The sequence below is a fragment of the Hydra vulgaris genome, chromosome 11 (genome assembly GCF_038396675.1).
Source record: "Hydra vulgaris chromosome 11, alternate assembly HydraT2T_AEP".
NCBI lineage: Eukaryota > Metazoa > Cnidaria > Hydrozoa > Anthoathecata > Hydridae > Hydra > Hydra vulgaris.
This window is the reverse complement of record NC_088930.1, coordinates 8,287,501-8,305,536: the sequence shown is the minus strand read 5'-3', so window position 1 is coordinate 8,305,536 and position 18,036 is coordinate 8,287,501. Positions and strand designations below refer to the sequence as shown.

Below are 18,036 nucleotides of genomic sequence, written 5' to 3'. Positions count from 1 at the left end.
AGAAACCGTAAAGCAACAAGCAAGATGTTGCAGAAAGAATTACAAAAAAGTAATGTACATGTGAGTACCAGAACAGTCAGAAGACAATTAGTTGTGAATGGTTTTCGAGCTCGGCGGCCATGCAGAAACCAAAGCTGACTCAGGCAATGATCAAGAAACATTTGGCATGGAGAAAGCAACACAAGAATTTCACTGAAAATGATTGGAGTCAGCTGTGTTTCAGTGATAAATCATCCTTTTACATCATGGATGAGAAAGCAGCCTATGTACGTAGGAGACCCGGTGAAGAATTTCATCCTGACTGTGTTGCAGAGACAATAAAGCACCCAATGTATGTCATGGTCTGGTCAGTTATCTCTATTTATGGGCCTGGATGACTATATATAGTTGAAGGCACCATGAATCAATTCAATACAAGAAGATGCTTGAGACACAACTGCTGCCTCAACTTGGCAAGCGGTGTCGACGGAGACCGTTCACTTTTATGCAAGATGGAGCACTTTGTCACACTGCGAAGACAGTCAAGAAATACTTACAACCACATTAGGCTTCTGCAGTGGCCAGGTAATTCACCTGACATGAACCCCATCGAGAACCTGTGGGAGATTATTTAAAGAAGAGTAGGAGGGATGAAACCAAAAAACAAGATGGAACTGACCGAGGCTTTGATCAATGTCTGGCATCATGACAACGAAATCCGTAAGCTTTGTCCGAAACTTATTCATGGGATGCCTTCAAGGGTCCAGGCACTGCTTAAAAATAAGGGAAACCATACAAAATATTAACTGACATGTTTCAACTATTCGAACTTTCATTGCCATTGTAATTTATCTCATTTTCTATTGTTACTTTTTGCATTTTTATTGTAATTTTAACTTAGTCTTATTAATGCGAATTTTAAGTTATCTTGGCATTTGAATATCAAGTCCTAATTTTGCATTGTATTTAATTGTTTTTATACTTAAACGATTCAATTTTGTGCTTTTTTACAATAAAATATTGCGCTTCTTAACTTTTCTAATTTATTGAAGTAAAAATGTTGCATTATTTATGAATAAATTTCACAAGTGCATCAAAAATTCCATTTAGTCTAATAATTTGGCCACCACTGTAAAGTGCTTTTGTTGATCCATCAGAAGTTTTAATACTTTTTTGCTATGACTAAGTTTGCTTATTTTTCACATTTCACTTTATTGGGTGGAAGTTGTTTCTACAAATTGGAGTGTGCTAATAAGCTCTATGAAGTTTGACATTTTATCCATAGTATCATAAAAATATTTAAAAACTTTATTTAAGATTTTAACTTTTTTTTAAGTGTATTATTGAAAAAAATTATTTATTTTCGAGCTGAATTATTTTTTTGTTTGTTGTTTTTATAATTTTATGAAATTTTATGAAACTATATATTTTTATTAGCTTTAAAGAAACTTAATTAGTACACAATAATTGACTAATGTAACAATTATGTGATTGCAAACTATAAGTTTTACTTTATTAAATTTAGAAGTAAGTTTAATGAATTGCACTTTTTTTTTCACAATTATAAATTGCATAGTTTGTTGTGTTACTTAAGTTTATATATTTTTTTAAGTATAATGAATGGTAAATATAATAAACATAATATTGGAAAATGTACACTCAATACTTTTTCTAACACTATTATTTTAAAAGAGTGTAAAAAAAATTTTTAAAGAAATATCTACTTGTCAAGCATCAAAAATGTTTAGTAATCCATGAAGTAGTATCAATAATAAAATAAATTCAAAGCATAAAAAGTGCATTAAAGCATTTGTTTTCAAATAAAGTCACAGTTATGTCTAATTGGGGATTTCCATTAAACTTGATGTCAAGATATTAGTTGCTGATTATTCAAAATCGCAAAATTTTGTAGTAAAACTCTTTTCTAACAATATAACTGGTATTGACTAGTTTTTAAATTTTATGAAGCAATCACAGTTGACCAATAGAATTTCACAGTTGACCAATAGAATTTCACAGTTCACCAATAGAATTTCACAGTTCACCAATTCCACCTTGTAAAATTTGGAATTATGATGGAACCAATTTGCATGATGACCTGGACATAAAAATGTTGTTATGAAACATGAATTGAAGTATCCTGCGAGAATAATAAACAGCAATAAGGTTTCTTTGTGAAGTTTCGTGGAAGCATTGTTGAAGTTTTTCCACTAAACACAGTTTTTTAATTTTTTATACGACTCATGAAGAAAGTATGGTTCAAAAAGCTCTTGCTTCAATAGCACTAATTTTTGTTGGCTTGATAAAGTTAGTTTTGAGACTTTGTTAATTTGAGTGTTATTATATGTTGTGAAACAAAATGGAATAAAAGTACTAATGTGACAACTTTTACTCCCATTCAAACCATAGTGTTACTACTGTTTCTGAAAAACATAAATGTTGATAAGAAGAATACGAGATAAAATACAAACAAGAATCTAAGCAAAAACTACTTAAAATTGAACTAAGAAAATCTATTTGTGCGTATTATGACAGTGAAACAGAAACAGCATCTGAGGGATAAAATCAAGTTGACTTCACTTTATCTTTCATTTTAAAAAGTCTCACAAGTTTAACCTTAAACTTGTGAGACTATTTTAAGTAAAATTAGAAATTTGTATCAAGGTACCCCACCAATGGCGTTCTTTGATACAAACTATAAACATCATTAAAACAGTAAATAAAAAGTGTAAAACTTAGAGTAAAGACAGATTTTTACTTGAAAGACAAACAAATCGATAATTATAACCCAAATAATGCATCCATTGGTCCGCAATGGTCCGAATCATATTAAAGAAATGCAGATAGTATATAGTTTTAAATGTCATTCTTAAGAGTCAGTAAAGCCATTGTTTATTGACTCTTAAGAATGACATTTATTGTATCGAAGTTGGTTTTTCTAGTGTTATATTTACATAAATCTCTTAAAATTTGATTTTTAGAATTATTTATGACACAATAAAGTACTATTATACAGTTTTAGGGCCTCCCACAAATGTTGTATTAACTTACCCCATACTTGCCAATAGGAAACGATCGCTTTATTTTTAGTATCAAATTGGTTTTTTGATCATTTTATTTAATAAAGTAAGGAGCCTATAGATTGCAGTTTACAAAATAATGTTACTTACTGATAGGTACATTGAATAACATACCATAAAGACTTAACAACTTTAAAAACTAAAACATTACTTCTCCCCTATATTACTTATGCATAATTTTTAACATCAAAATAGCTTCAGGAAAATATTTTTTTTATTCAAAAAGTTAAATTGCTACAATGTTACCCAGTTTTACGGTATTGTTGTTAAGAAACTTTATTTAAAATTGCTTTCTAACAATCTTTGAATATGCGTGCCAGTGTAAACAATTGTCACCATAAATAGGTTGATTAAAATTTGTTTTAAATCAATTAAGAAAACTTTGCGCTGTATGAATTAAATTTTATTTATCTTTGTTTACGCTTTTTTTTATATGACAGATTAATAAAAGCTTATCAAAATATTTCCAAATCTTTACTTATAAAATATGGTTTTTTTTAATCATGCGAATCCCGGGATTGCAAACCCTAATTTTGTTGTTGTTTCTTTGGATGGTATTATTTTTTCAGATACGTATTATCTTTTTGTGGAATAATTTATAGTAGTTTTAAAATCTTTAAGTTCTAGCATATTTTTAAAAATATAAAATGTTTACTTTAGTCAAATCTCATACTGCTCTTATTAGTGTCATTGGGCAACGCATACCCATTATATGTTTGGTTGTATTGTCGTAAAAAAGAATCTTTTTCAAACAAATCTTCAGTATCAACAATAAAGCACAGTGTTGCAATCGAAGAGTAAAGTCATTTGAAACAGTTTTAATGTTTTTAATTATGTTATAAAATTAACAATAGCAAAATTAATGTAATTTCGTTTTGAATGTGTGAGACAATAAAATAATAAAATAAATCGCTGTTATTTAGTTTTTATTCATTGCAGAAACAATTTTTATAAAACAAAACTTACAAAAGGCGAAAGATGACGTATGATTTTTTAAAGACGTGAGCACTTCGGACGTTTTTTCTTAGAATTAAGGTTATGATGTTTAAACTTCGGAATTTTGAAAACATTTTTACTTACTTTAGTAGAGGTCGATGAGCTGAATAAAAATTTAATAATTTACAGAACAGAAAATATATTTTACTTATCAAATAAGTTATAAAAACACTAAAAAATCCGAAATAGCAAGCAGTGCTTGTCAATTCAGATTCCATTATATATGTATAGAAAAAGATGTTAAAATAATTTTAACACTTACACGCCCATGCACGCCCATTGGATTTAGTTATCTAGAAGGTAAGCCATAGGAATTTGCACTTCAAATGTAAGTTGTAATACTGCCTAAGGTTAGCTCTCCATTTCTAAATTCTTTCCTATATATCTGTGTGTAAAAAAAAAACTGTCTGTCAGCGTCTACATGACGTAGTTGTTGGACGTCTTTTTGACGTAGACTAGCCGACTTATTAAATAGTTGCGATTATGACGTAATTTTACAAATTTTAGCTACACCTATACAAGATCCTAGATTCGCGCCTGAACTTTAGCATGAATCAAAAAACATGCACGCTAAATAACCTATTCCTTATAAAATGAAAATGACAGACAAAATAGTTACTGTTGTTTATTGTTTTTAGTATAATTTAGAGGGTAATTATTTATATTTTTGTAAAAAATTGTATAGTCGGATAATTTTTTGAGACACTGTGTGTATGTATATATATATATATATATATATATATATATATATATATATATATATATATATATATATATAAATTAGTAAAAAACACTTATCTAACTTTTTCTTCTACTTGAAGTTTCACCGTTGCTGGATAATCAGGAAGAGTTCTCTTCCTGATGATCCAGTGAAACTTTAAGTAGAAGAAAAAGTTAGATAGGTGTTTTTCACTAATTTATTATTGCTCTGTTCTTTAAGAACATTGAGCACTCTATTTGAAAAATACACTAACATAATTTACATATATATATATATATATATATATATATATATATATATATATATATATATATATAAATTAGTAAAAACACTTATTTAATTTTGTTTACAAGAAAAATTTAAAATTATTACTCATTTAGACCAAAAAAACTTACTGAATAAAAAATCAGAATTAATTTCTAAATGCAGACATGGAAATAAGTTCCTTTTAAAAAACTATAAAAACAATTGACCAGTCCATATTTATCCAAATTCTAAAGAATTCTTTTCATGAATTTTTAATTATCTAATGTAGTTAATGCAACTTCCTGGTTGCAAAATACTACAGTTATTACATTATTACAATTCAGTTATTATTACAATACAGTTATTAATTATAACAATTCCCAACTTCCTGTGAAATAATTTTTTCTATAATTTGAAAATTTTTTAATGTTTAGACATTTTTCCTAATGAACCTACTGATGGAGAAACACTGTGTAGAAGAAAGAAAAAATTAGATAAGTGTTTTTACTAATTTATTATTGCTCTGTTCTTTAAGAACATTGAGCACTCTGTTTGTAGAATACACTAACATAATTTATATATTTATATATTTATATATATATATGTATATATATATATATATATATATATATATATATATATATATATATATATATATATATATATATATATATATATATATATATATATATACAGTATTGGACAAAACATTTGCAACCAACATCGAACAATGCTAAGAAGTGATCCTAATTTTACATGTCTTTAAACGAAACGAACTATACTACCACAGCAAACAGTTCAGGAGTCTGGAGTCATAGCATGCACTGACATGAGCAATCAGCTGACAGGTGACAGCACACAGGCAGAATTTCGTTGACAAGTGCCATTTTGCAGCAGACAAAACAAGTGCAACTTTTTTGGTTTGTTTCAAGTCTGGTCCGTGTCAACGTCACGGAAGTTTTTTAATAATTAAAGGAAGTATCCAGAAGTTTCTAGAAGTTTCCAGAAGCATGCAGAATTATCCAGAAGTTTCCAGAAGAAGCATCTGGAAGCATCCAGAAGCTTCCAAAAGCATCGAAAAGAAGCATTTAGAATCTTCCAGAACAGGTTCTTTTTACTATATAAGAGACATGTAAATCGACATGTAATTCAGTCAGTATATGGAAGTCAATCAGTCAGTATTATCAAGACAGTTTATCAAAGTGAGTTTTATCAAAGTGTTTTATCGAAGAACATCAATACAGGAAGTGAAATACAACAAGTGATTCATTACATCAATACAGTCCACATCCAACCAAGACGTTGTGTTCCACAGAGCATTATTGTATCATCTCAAGGTAAATGTAACACGGTAAGCCTTGAGAAGCGTGATTATTTATTTTTATTATTTTTATGACTTCAAGTGCAAAAATGGCTCCCGGCAGTCGTGGATTGGAACTAAGAAAAAAAATTATTGGCAATTACGTAAGTGGAATGTCACAAAAAAGTATTTGTGATAAATATCGCGTGAAAAAATGGACCGTATCAAGACTATGTTCCTAATATCGTTCTACGGGAAAGTTGGCAGTAGATAACAAAGGTGGAAGACCGCGTTCCACCACTTCTAGAGAGGATTCTATGATCGTCAGATCCGTTAAGAAGGATTCCTGGATATCATCAGTCGAGATACAAAAGCAATTAGAGCTGCCTCTATCGGACCAAACAATCAGACGACGTGCTGTTGAAGCCGGATTGTTTTCTCGACGCCCTGCAAAGAAACCGCTGATTTCACTAAAAAACCAGAAGAAAAGACTCCTGTTTGCTACATCTCATATTGACTGGAATGTGCAGAAATGGCGAACTATCCTGTTCAGTGATGAATCGAAGTTCAACATCATTGGGAGCGATGACATTTGCCGTGTACATCGACCGGCCGGAAAACGCCTCGATTTACGTTACTGCCATTAGACCAATAATGCAATAAGCATGGTGGAGGCAATGTAATGGTCTGGGGGTGTTTTTCTGCTAACGGTCTAGGTCCAATATATCAAAACGATGGAATAATGGACCGTTTCATATATAAAAATATCCTGAAAGATGTTATGTTACCTCATGCTAAATGGAATATGCCAATAAAATGGGTTTTTCAGCAAGACAACGATCCGAAACACACTGCAAAAGTAGTCAAGCAGTGGTTTCAAGACAACCATCTATCGGTGATGGATTGGCTGCCTCAATCTCCGGATCTCAACCCTATCGAGAACATGTGGGAGATCGTCAACCGCAGAATTAATCGTGAAGGTGTTCGTAATAAGGATCAACTGTTTGAACAAATCCAAAAGGCCTGGGCAGCGATTCCACAAAGTTTCATTAATCACCTGATCGAATCTATGTCTCGAAGATGCAAGGCTGTGATCGACAACAAAGGATTCGCCACGAAATATTGTTAGCGAAATACAGCTTGGTCAACATTTTGTCGAGTTGCACTTGTTTTGTCCAGAATGAAATCAACTTTTTTTAATACTTTTGATTAATTTATTAATTTTCGTGTACAAATAATGAACTTTGTGATGAATAAAACTTGAAGAACTTTGTCTCTAATCAGTTACATAGTTATTTCTCTAAATTGAAAAAATGCAGCACTTTTATATAAAGAAACTAAATTAGCATTATTTGGTTGCACTCGTTTTGTCCGATGCTATATATATATATATATATATATATATATATATATATATATATATATATATATATATATATATATATATATATATATATATATATATATATATACATATATATATATATATATATATATATATATATATATATATATATATATATATATATATATATATATATATATATATATATATATATATATATATATATATATATATACAGTGCCAGCTGGTGGCGTGTGCGAAGAGTACAATGCACACAGGTGGTGAATTTCTAGGATCAACAGTAAATAAATTACTGCCAAAAAAATACTTCGTTCCGATAATATTTGACCATTCTTTTTATATATTCAAAGTTACATCGGTATTTCAATATTTAGATTTTGTAAACAATTTTCTTATGAAAGTGTCGATATAGAAAATTCCTGAATTCTTTTTTGCTTAATTTTGTCCGCTTTTCAATATCATCCAAAACGGCTGAAAAAACAGCATGGATGTGATAAAAACCAGACTAAACTAGATACTTTTTTGAGTTCAGAAACACCTTACAATCTGGCAATGATTCTAAATTAAATACTTTGCCATATGAAATCAATTCAAACGAAATCAAAAAATATGAAGTTGAGATAGAAGGTAAAAAGTTGAGCCAAAATAGAAAATAGAGCAAAAGTGGAAGAGCCATCGATGGTAAGCCAACTTCAAAACACTCTTCCTGCGAATGTAACTAGCTTGCTTTCCTTTTGTACACGGGGAGAAATTTCTGATTGGCCATTCACACCATAATATTCAAGAAATAGTTATGAAAGATTCTGTAAACTGGCTACCCAAGAAATTGCAAGAATGGTTCAATTTGCGCTTCTTTTTTTTTTCCGAAGAATTTTGAACGGTAAAAGTCATCCTAAATCATGACTAATTTTTCTCAAAAAAATTGAAGAAAATATTTTGTTTTTGTTGTAACCTATTCAACTATACAGATATCTCCTTTGGAAAAAGACTGAGAAGTTCATAAACTATTGATTTTTTAACGGAAAAGCACGTTTTGAATAAAATTGATCAATGGAATAATACTTTAAAAAGGATAACTTCCATAATCATTACGATGGCATCACAAAACATGGCATTTAGAGAATCGTCAGATAAACCCTATGACGAAAACAATTGGAAATTTTCTAATAATAGTTGAGCTAATGGCAGAATTTAGATCAATTCTGGAGTATTATGTTTTCAAAGCAGGGTATAATCCAAACAAAATGCGTTATTAAAGCAAAAATATTCACACAAAAAAAAACTATTCAGTTAGTGGCTCGTGCCACTAGGGAGGAAATCCTTTTAAAAAGTGGATTTTAAAACTTCAATGTCAAAATATATAAAGTATTAAAATCCAATTTAACATTTTTGGAATCCCCTTACAATCAGAACTTAATTTGGTGAGTAGGTTATCACAGCACAAAATTTGGCTACAACTTCGCGTTTAACGTTTAAATTTACTGATCTGCCAACTGTAAGAGTCAGGAAGGAAAACCAATTTCCTGTATCTATCTGGATTCTAGATTAAAGATCAATAATCAAAAAATTCTTTCATATTATTTTTATTCTTACTATTAAATCTATGAAAGTGCCTTTTACAGACTTTAGAACAATCATGTCTCTGTTTCAGTTCTTATTTGAATTTCCAAATATTTTAGACATAAGTGAAGATTTGTTGAGAGAAAATGGTAATTTGTTGGAAGAAATTTTAACCAACCTAACGAAAAGATATTTCTGGTGCAGAATTGATGACTAAACATTGTTTGTTGTCACAAGAAACCAATGAAAAATTCCACCCGATATTCTAACATTTGTATTCACACATGCTCGTGAAGAAATATTCCCCAATACTTGTATTGCATTGAGAATCTTGCTAACAGTTCCAGTAGCTGTCTGTCAAGGCGAATAATCTATTTCCAAACTAAATTTGATTAAAAGCTGTTTACCATCAAACATCAAGAAAAACTGATTGAACCTTTGATTATTTGTATTGAGAGCAAAAAAACTAGTTAAAAAAAAAATGAGACTTGAATTTGCTCTAATGAAATCCAGAAGAGTGCTACTTTTAAACAGTAAAATTTAAAAATCTAAGTTTCTTTAAAGTTTCATTCTAAATTTAAAAATTTGATACATTTTCATAATATTTAAACTAAATTTTTTTTTAATTTCAATATTTTCTTTTTATACATATATATTTTTTTTATATATATATAAAAGTAGTCAGCAGTGAATGAAATTAATTATATATAAATAAGTTATAAAAATTATAAATAACAGAAGTCAGTATGAGCTTAAATTTTTTTTCATTTTTGAATAACGATTTTTTCTTTAATTAGGGTGACTGTATTGAGACTTAAAAAGGAATTTTTATGTTTTAGCTTTCGTTTTTTTTTTTGTTTTGAATTTGTATGAATATAATACTTTACTTTTTAAACAGACCATTTTAAAGAGCCGATATTTAAACATAAAAGTATAAAGTTCATTAACTGCTGTTACGGAAACTTTTGCGCAATTAACACTATGAATATGACAATTTCATTAATTTAAGCCAAATGTTTTTATCTGGCCTTTTTTTAAGGGTATATATATATATATATATATATATATATATATATATATATATATATATATATATATATATATATATATATATATATATATATATATATATATATATATATATATATATATATATATATATATATATCTGTGTGTGTGTGTGTGTGTGTGTGTGTGTGTGTGTGTGTATATATCTATATATATATATATATATATATATATATATATATATATATATATATATATATATATATATATATATATATATATATATATATATACAACAATATCTTGACCTTTATATTTGATCGTAAAGGATTAGACGAGTCCTTAATATTATCAAAAAAATAGGTCTTTAAAAGTATGTTGGGTCTCAAAAGAAGAGAAATTGTATATAAAAGTGAGAAATAACTATCATAATTTATAAAAACATTTGCGAAAAACTAATTCTTTTAAAAAAACATTTAAAAAGTTCATTTAAAAAACCATACTTTTATGCAACAAAATCTAATCTAATATTCTATATATAAAATGGCGATTATTCAATTTACTACAATGATATAACTTTTTACTATTAGTTAATCCGAGCCGATCCGAGTATAGGGTTTCAAAATAGGCATTAAAGAAGAAAGTACAGTTATTATTTGATTTCTTTCTTCTTTTTTGGTTCATTTCATGCTTTGTGCCATACTGCTTCACGTGAAAGGACTATTTTTTTATAAACCAAGTAATACTTAGGCATAACACTGTTAATGGAGAAAATAAAACTGTAATTACTAGACTAGCTTGATGATCATGATTTCTTTGTTTAAAACTGTTAGAATATATTTGTAATAAAAAAACCAAATGTACTTTAAATATTATTAGAATATGTAAATTATATGTCATATTGATCTGTTGCAAATTAACTGAAATAAAAATTTATTGCCATCGTATATCTCAGAAACTAGAGCTAGTTAAAAATTTTCGTTATTGTTTTCTTTTTTCTCAGCCCAAAATTTGAATTTTTGTTTTGTTGCAAGTTTAATTTTAACGACAAAAAAATTTAATTACAAAAATACTTTGCTGTGTCCGCTTTGATGACGTTGAAATTGTTTATAAAAAATTTGTTTTCATGGCAATATTTGATACCAGCTCAATTCTTTTGTTTAATAATTTTATTTTTGATGTTAGTATGTGATACTTTTCAGTTAGGGAAAGGTTGCATGATTTCCCTCCGGTTTTAAACGGTTGCACTTTGTCGATGATTTTCTATGTTATAATAGAACTTGTATATCCCTTTTTTTTGATTTCTCACATAAACTTGGAAAGCTCTGTTGAATTTGCTTTGCTTTTGTATTAGAATGTGTTTTTGTGTTTATACCAACGGTCTGTAAAAGTATTCTCTGTTAGTCCAATTTAATTGAATCCGCTACCTTGAGAAGTTTTTACGTTACAGCAGTATACTATATTTTTTTGGAGGCATTTTCCTTCCAAAGGGCATTGCGAAGTTTGTCGGGTTTGAGAAAAAAGGGTTAAGAAAGGCATCCCCCCTTCTTTTTCGGGGAGTTAATCAAAATAAGCTTTTGATCATTATATTTCTTTAAATTATTTAAGCTTACATAAAAAAATCAGAGTTCTATCTTCATTAGAAGACCCACCGCCAAAAAAACTGGATTTCATTGGTTGATTGGTTGCAACCGGTATAAAGTGTCAACATTGGTTATAGGTCTGGTGCAAAAGGATGAAAATAAACCTGCAATGATAATTTTTGGTAAATGTCTTTTAAATAATATAAACATTCGTTAAAGTAGTACCCAGTTTTTTTTATTTTTTTACGGTATATTAAGCAGTTTAAAAAAAAAGTTTTTTTTTGAAAACTTGATGAGGCCAAAGCGAGGTAAAAAAATAATTAAAGAATAATTTATTTTTTATAGTCCGCATGACCTAACTTTTCAACACCCCTCTATACTATATATATACAGTATGCAAAAAAAAAATAATCGAGCACTTAAAAAAAAAATCGTAATTTTAAAGATTGCATCAAAAAAATGAGCTTTCCGTTAAAATTTTTTAAATTTTTTCTTAGATATCTTATCAAGTAATGTTTTAACAATTTGTTTGTGTATTGGTGAGTTAATTGCTTTTCAAACCTATTGAATTTTACACAATTGACCTAATGGTGCATATAATTGACTGCAAAAAAATAATCGTACAGTTCAAAAATAATGTAAAATTGGTCAAACTCCATAGAATTAATATTGAGTGGGGGCCTCCTTTGACCTTGATGGCCTCAGCTAGACGATTTGACATTGGGTTGTCCAAATTTCGGGTCTTCTTGTTATATTATCCCATGCACTCGTTATAGCTTCTTTCAAGACATCTTTGCATCTAAATGTTTGGTTTTTCTGTCTAAATTGTACCACAAATTTTCTATTGGATTTAACGCAGGACTTTGAGACGGTCGTTTCAAAACATTGATTATATTTGTGTTAAAGTATACCTTCGTTTTCTTAATTGCTAAGAAGCATAATCTGATTGGAGTCGCTGCTAGTGTGGCTGGTAGAGGAAAAAAATGCAAGACCACCAGTGTAATTGATCGAAATATCATCATTAATGTAAAGAAAAATAGATTTGTTTTAGCAGCTAAATAAGCTTAAAAAATTCAAGAAGATCACAACATCACAGTGACTCCTCAAACAATCAGAAATCGAATTAGAGAAAAAGGATATAAAGTAGTGTGAAAAAAAACTTTTTTTAACTTTTAAACAAATAAAGCGTCGATTGGAAGTCGCAAAGAAGTACGAAAAAATGCCGATATTATATTGGAAAAAAATTCTGTGAGTCAAAATACAACATTGTCTGATTGGAGTCCAGAAAGTGTGGAAAATAAGTAAAAGTTTATAGATTGAATTATTTGCGAGAAAGTGTTAAGCATGAAGTAGGAATTTGATGGTTTGGGGTAGTATGAGTCGAAAAGGAGTTTGGAAATTTACATTTATTGATGGCAAAATTAATGCTTTAATGTATTGCGAAAATCTCAAAGCTAACTGGTAACTGTCTACTTAAATATTGAAAATTGGAATCGATTTCATACTCCCGCAGGATAACAACCCAAAACATACCGATAAGAAAACGAAGGTATACTTTGACACAAATAAAATCAATATTTGGACTGGCCATCTCAAAGTCCGGACGTGAATCCAATAGAAAATTTGTAGTATATTTTGAACAGAAAAATTGGCAACAGAGCACTTTGACGCAAAGACGACTTGAGAAAAGCTATAATGAGCTTTAATGAGCTATAATGAGCACAATGTAACAACAAGAGATCCAAAATTTGGTCAACTCAATGCCAAATAGTCTAGTTGAGGTCACCAAGGCCAAAGGAGACCCCACTCAATATTAGTTTCTATGGAATTTGATCAATTTTGACATTATTTTTGAACTGTACGATTTTTTTTTTTTTTTTTGCAGTCAAATATATGCACCATTAGATCAACTGTGTAAAATTCAATAGGTTTGAAAAGCAATTAATTCACCAATACACAAACAAATTGTTAAAACAATATTTGAAAGGATATCTAAAAAATTTTTAACAAAAAACTCATTCTTTTGTTGTAATCTTTAAAAATATGATTTTTTTTAAAGTGTGCAATTAATTTTTTTTTTTGCATACTGTGTGTTTTGTGAATTCAGTACGAAAAAAATAATTTCTCATTATCAATATCCTTTCGTAAAGTTTTTTTGAATTGTGCTTATCCTTCCGGCTAACAACTTTTATGATTACTGCCGTAAATGCATCGTATGACAAATGTTGCGCTTGACTTTTAAATGACTTTAGTTTAAAGTTTATCTAAAAAAATGGAATAGTTATTTCTTTTCATCAATAAACGGCCTTGGAATAAATTATGAACAGCCAGGAATGTTCCAAAGAGATCACAGTAGGCAAGTATTGTGACTGAAGCAATTTTGCTGCTACCGTTATTTCCTTAAGCCCTTTAAACGTTTTCTACATACTACCTGAAGTTTGTCTTGATCATATCGAATGCTAGACTCATTGCTATTAAAAATATGACTTAGCGGTAAATCAATGCACTTTGTACATATTAGAAACTCAAGAAAACCTTGATGAAATAATTTTTCAAAACTTATAAAATAGGTGGCTAAAATTAAGCAATTTATCATATTAAAAAAAAGAGAATTATCAAACGTTTCAAACAAATTAGATTCAACCGTTTATTTTTATTATTAAGAAATAAACTACAATAAAATATCCTACATAAACATATATTTTTTAACAAATACCAATGACCAATAGTCCGTCGATAAGTTTACATGGTTTGACGTACGGTTGTTCACCGGAAAACAAAATTTTGCATTATTTTCTTCCGTAACTCAAATTGCTATTGCGGTCCGCAATACACAACTGCAATGTACAGTTTGTGTATTGCGGTCCGCAATACATAAATACAATACACAATTGCAATGTACAACAATGTACATGCGCAAATTCACCTTCCGTAACGCGTTATACGTTTAGTATTAGCAGAATAATTTTGGAACCAATCAAAATTAGAAAGAAAAAAACAACACGAATTTTTCGAAAAATTTCGTACAGTCTTTTGAACTTTTGACAGAAATAAATAATTACATTTTTAAGAGTATTTTAAATTTTCTGTGTTTTTGAAGATTGTTTTTGTCAATTAACTCTCAAGTCAAGTCTTAAGTATAGTTTGAATTAGATCGATAAGAAATTTGTTTTACTTCTAATAAAAATTTAAATCATAAAAAATCTTTTTCCTGAGTAAAGTTATAATATAAAAGTAGACATCAGTCATAATATAAAAGTAGACATCAGACCTATAAAAGTAGATATCAGTTGGTGATGAAATTTCTTAAGTGGCGAATTTACCCCATTTTACTTTACACGGAGTCATATTTTTCACATCGACATTTCACAAAATACCTGCTAATTTTCATTTTTATTGTTTAGCAATACACATTGCACCTAATACATAAGTGAAAATTATAATCATGAGTGACCAATTTTTAATAGTTTTCAAGGTAAAAATAAGTAGTTAACAATCGAAAATCTAATTCCTTTTTATTTACTTTTTTCTAATTAACTTAATCACACACACACACACACACACACACACACACACACACACACACACACACACACACACACACACACACACACACACACACACACACACACACACACACACACACACACACACACACACACACACACACACACACATATATATATATATAAAGAATGGTGGTACATGCAAAATCAAAATAAGTTAATGTAGTGCGCAGCTTTTTTAAATTTGATTTAAACACAGACAACGTGGTTGGGTAAACAATATAATCGCCAAAAGAATTCTATATCCTAACTTATTTGCAGAAGAATAATCTCCGTGTGCCTTTATAACATTTGCTACTTTAAATTAGTTTTTGGGTATGATATCTAGTAGAGTAGTGAGAAAGTGCAAATGTATAAAACTCAGAAAAAGGTAGATCGACAAGATTGTAAACAGTTTGTGTCACCATAAGGTCAAATTTTATTCTACGGCGTTCGAGAGATTCAAGATTGAAGGTGTCGAGTCTTGAGGAATACCAACGTTAAATTATTTTATTAAATACTTTAATTATTCTAGATTTTAATAGTATGTATCTTTCATAACTGTTTCCTAACAAATTATTTTAATATTTTCATTATAGGGGTATACACGCGAAGTCATAAGCAACGTATATTATCCAAGAAAAAAAGGTTTGTAAACACGGTTTTCATGATTTTTTATGACAACCAAACTAAAACAGCGTTATGGTATTAAAGAATGACTTTTTTATTTAAGGGGGAAGGTCCCTCAAAAAACTATTTTCTAAAGCAAAGCATTTACAAAGTTGTTATATGTTTTAAATAAAACTATATTAAAAATCAAAAAGTTTTATCATTAAATATAGCACCATGGTGCCAGGGTAACCTGGTAACTAAGGAAAAAAGGGAAATTAGTTCCTTCAACCTGGCAAAGGGTGCAGTCGATAAGAAAGTTATTAATAGCTATTTTTTCCCAGTTTATTGATGAAAGATAGGTCTATGCAATAAACAGACAGTTTTTGTTAACAACTTTTCTGTCAGGTGGTAGCCATGTTTAATTTTTGCTATCATTTTAAGCACAAAAATTATAAGCGTTTTCTAAATTTTTTTCTGTTTAAAATATTGTATACACCTTTATGAGAGGAACACTTCCTGAAAATTTCATATAAATCGGTCAAACGGTTTTCAAGATACTTCTACCATGAGGTTAAAAACCTGCGTTCTGAGAAAAATTACAAATAAGAGAAAATTAAGATCAAAAACATAAACTAACAGTAATAAAAGATATATAATATAGAAAAGCATATTGTTATTAGTTTTTAATCATAAACACCAGCCCCATACAAACTTCCTTCTTTCTGTTCAAATTTGTCAGATTTTTTATGTTTGCAGATTTTTTATGTCCGACTCTTCTCTGGTTCAAGTAATTGCATCCAGAAAGTAATCGATTCAAGTAAGCATCTGAAGTAAGTTCTACATAAATAGGCTTCAATCTAAGTACAATATCAATAGAAAGACCTAGTCCTGGTTTAAACTCATTCGTACCATTAGCTTTCTCGCGATTGTATCTACACCAACTGTCTTTACCTTTGGGACAATGCGGGTAATGCCAATTATTTTTGATGGAAGATGCTACAGGAAATAGGTTCCAGAATTTTTCCTAATTGCAATCCCAAAATAATTTTGCAGACGATCAATTGAAGCGTTTGTTAAACGGCCTTTACCATTTAAGCCCTTGACTTGTTTTTTTAATTGCCGACTACGAGATCCAAGGCGCTTTTGAAAAATGTTCAATACAATCCAGTTTAATTACTTCAACATCCTTGTATGTTCCTTTGACAGTAGTGTAGCTTTTACTATCAACATCACCTAAGTATTCTGTGTATCGCAAGATATATTTCTTTAGAGCGTGATTAGATATCTTTATCGCACCAGCAGTTTCCATCCCACCAGCTGATCCTTCATAGTTTTTATTCAAATGTGTGCGTTTTTTTCTGCTGGTTGCTGGTTTGAATTAGTGGTATTTTGAATTCTTTCACATATTTTACATTTTCTAGATAATGCTTCAACATCTAAAACCTTCCCTATTGTGATGGACAATGCTGTGGTAACACCATTATTTGAACTATATCCCCTTTTTTGCCATGTTCCATCAACTGAAACTCCAGTATCTACTATCTCATTAAGAGATTTGTCTTCTTGGAGTTCTTGCGCAGCTTCATGCATAGTATAACTAGCAACTGTTTGTGCTGGGATTGTCAATTTCTGAGCAATAACATTGTAGTTTTTTTTACATATTCTTTTAGGCATATTCATTAACATGGTAAACCGATGTAGACCAGATAAGCCTTGACCGAGTGTTCTCATTGCATATACCACTCCTTTATTGATATCATAACCTGCTACATTTTTTGATGTTTCAAAGTCTAATTTAAAACCACAAATGCAGCTTAATAATAAATTGGATGCAAATCCTTTGCAAGACTTTTCATTCTCGCTTATTTTATTTTATTTTTTTATTTTTTAATTTATTTCTGTTCCATAGTATACATTTTCGTGATTACATAATAAAGATTAATAATAACAATTAGTAATAACGCCTAATAATAACAGAGATGGTTGCAAACATTCTTGACATGCAAGTTTCATAAATATTGAGACAAGAATTTCCATATC

The 18,036-nt window shown here is 29.4% G+C and overlaps 1 protein-coding gene and 1 long non-coding RNA gene across 4 annotated transcripts in view; both read left to right on the top strand.

Annotated features, from left to right (window-relative positions):
• Positions 1-3,968, top strand: part of LOC100197779 (equilibrative nucleobase transporter 1) — a 56,285-nt gene extending 52,317 nt beyond the window's left edge. For 2 of the 3 annotated variants that reach the window (XM_065809986.1, XM_065809987.1), the window contains exon 12: positions 3,720-3,968. In XM_065809986.1, coding sequence (XP_065666058.1) covers positions 3,720-3,860 — 141 coding nt within the window. In that variant the 3' untranslated portion in view covers positions 3,861-3,968. The remainder of the gene's footprint in view (positions 1-3,719) is intronic. The other variant, XM_065809988.1, reaches the window with a different exon arrangement.
• Positions 3,969-15,397: 11,429 nt separating this feature from the next.
• LOC136087378 (uncharacterized) overlaps positions 15,398-18,036 on the top strand; it is an 8,503-nt gene continuing 5,864 nt past the window's right edge. Inside the window, exon 1 of the long non-coding RNA XR_010641758.1 lies at positions 15,398-16,032. This is a non-coding gene — a long non-coding RNA (uncharacterized LOC136087378). The remainder of the gene's footprint in view (positions 16,033-18,036) is intronic.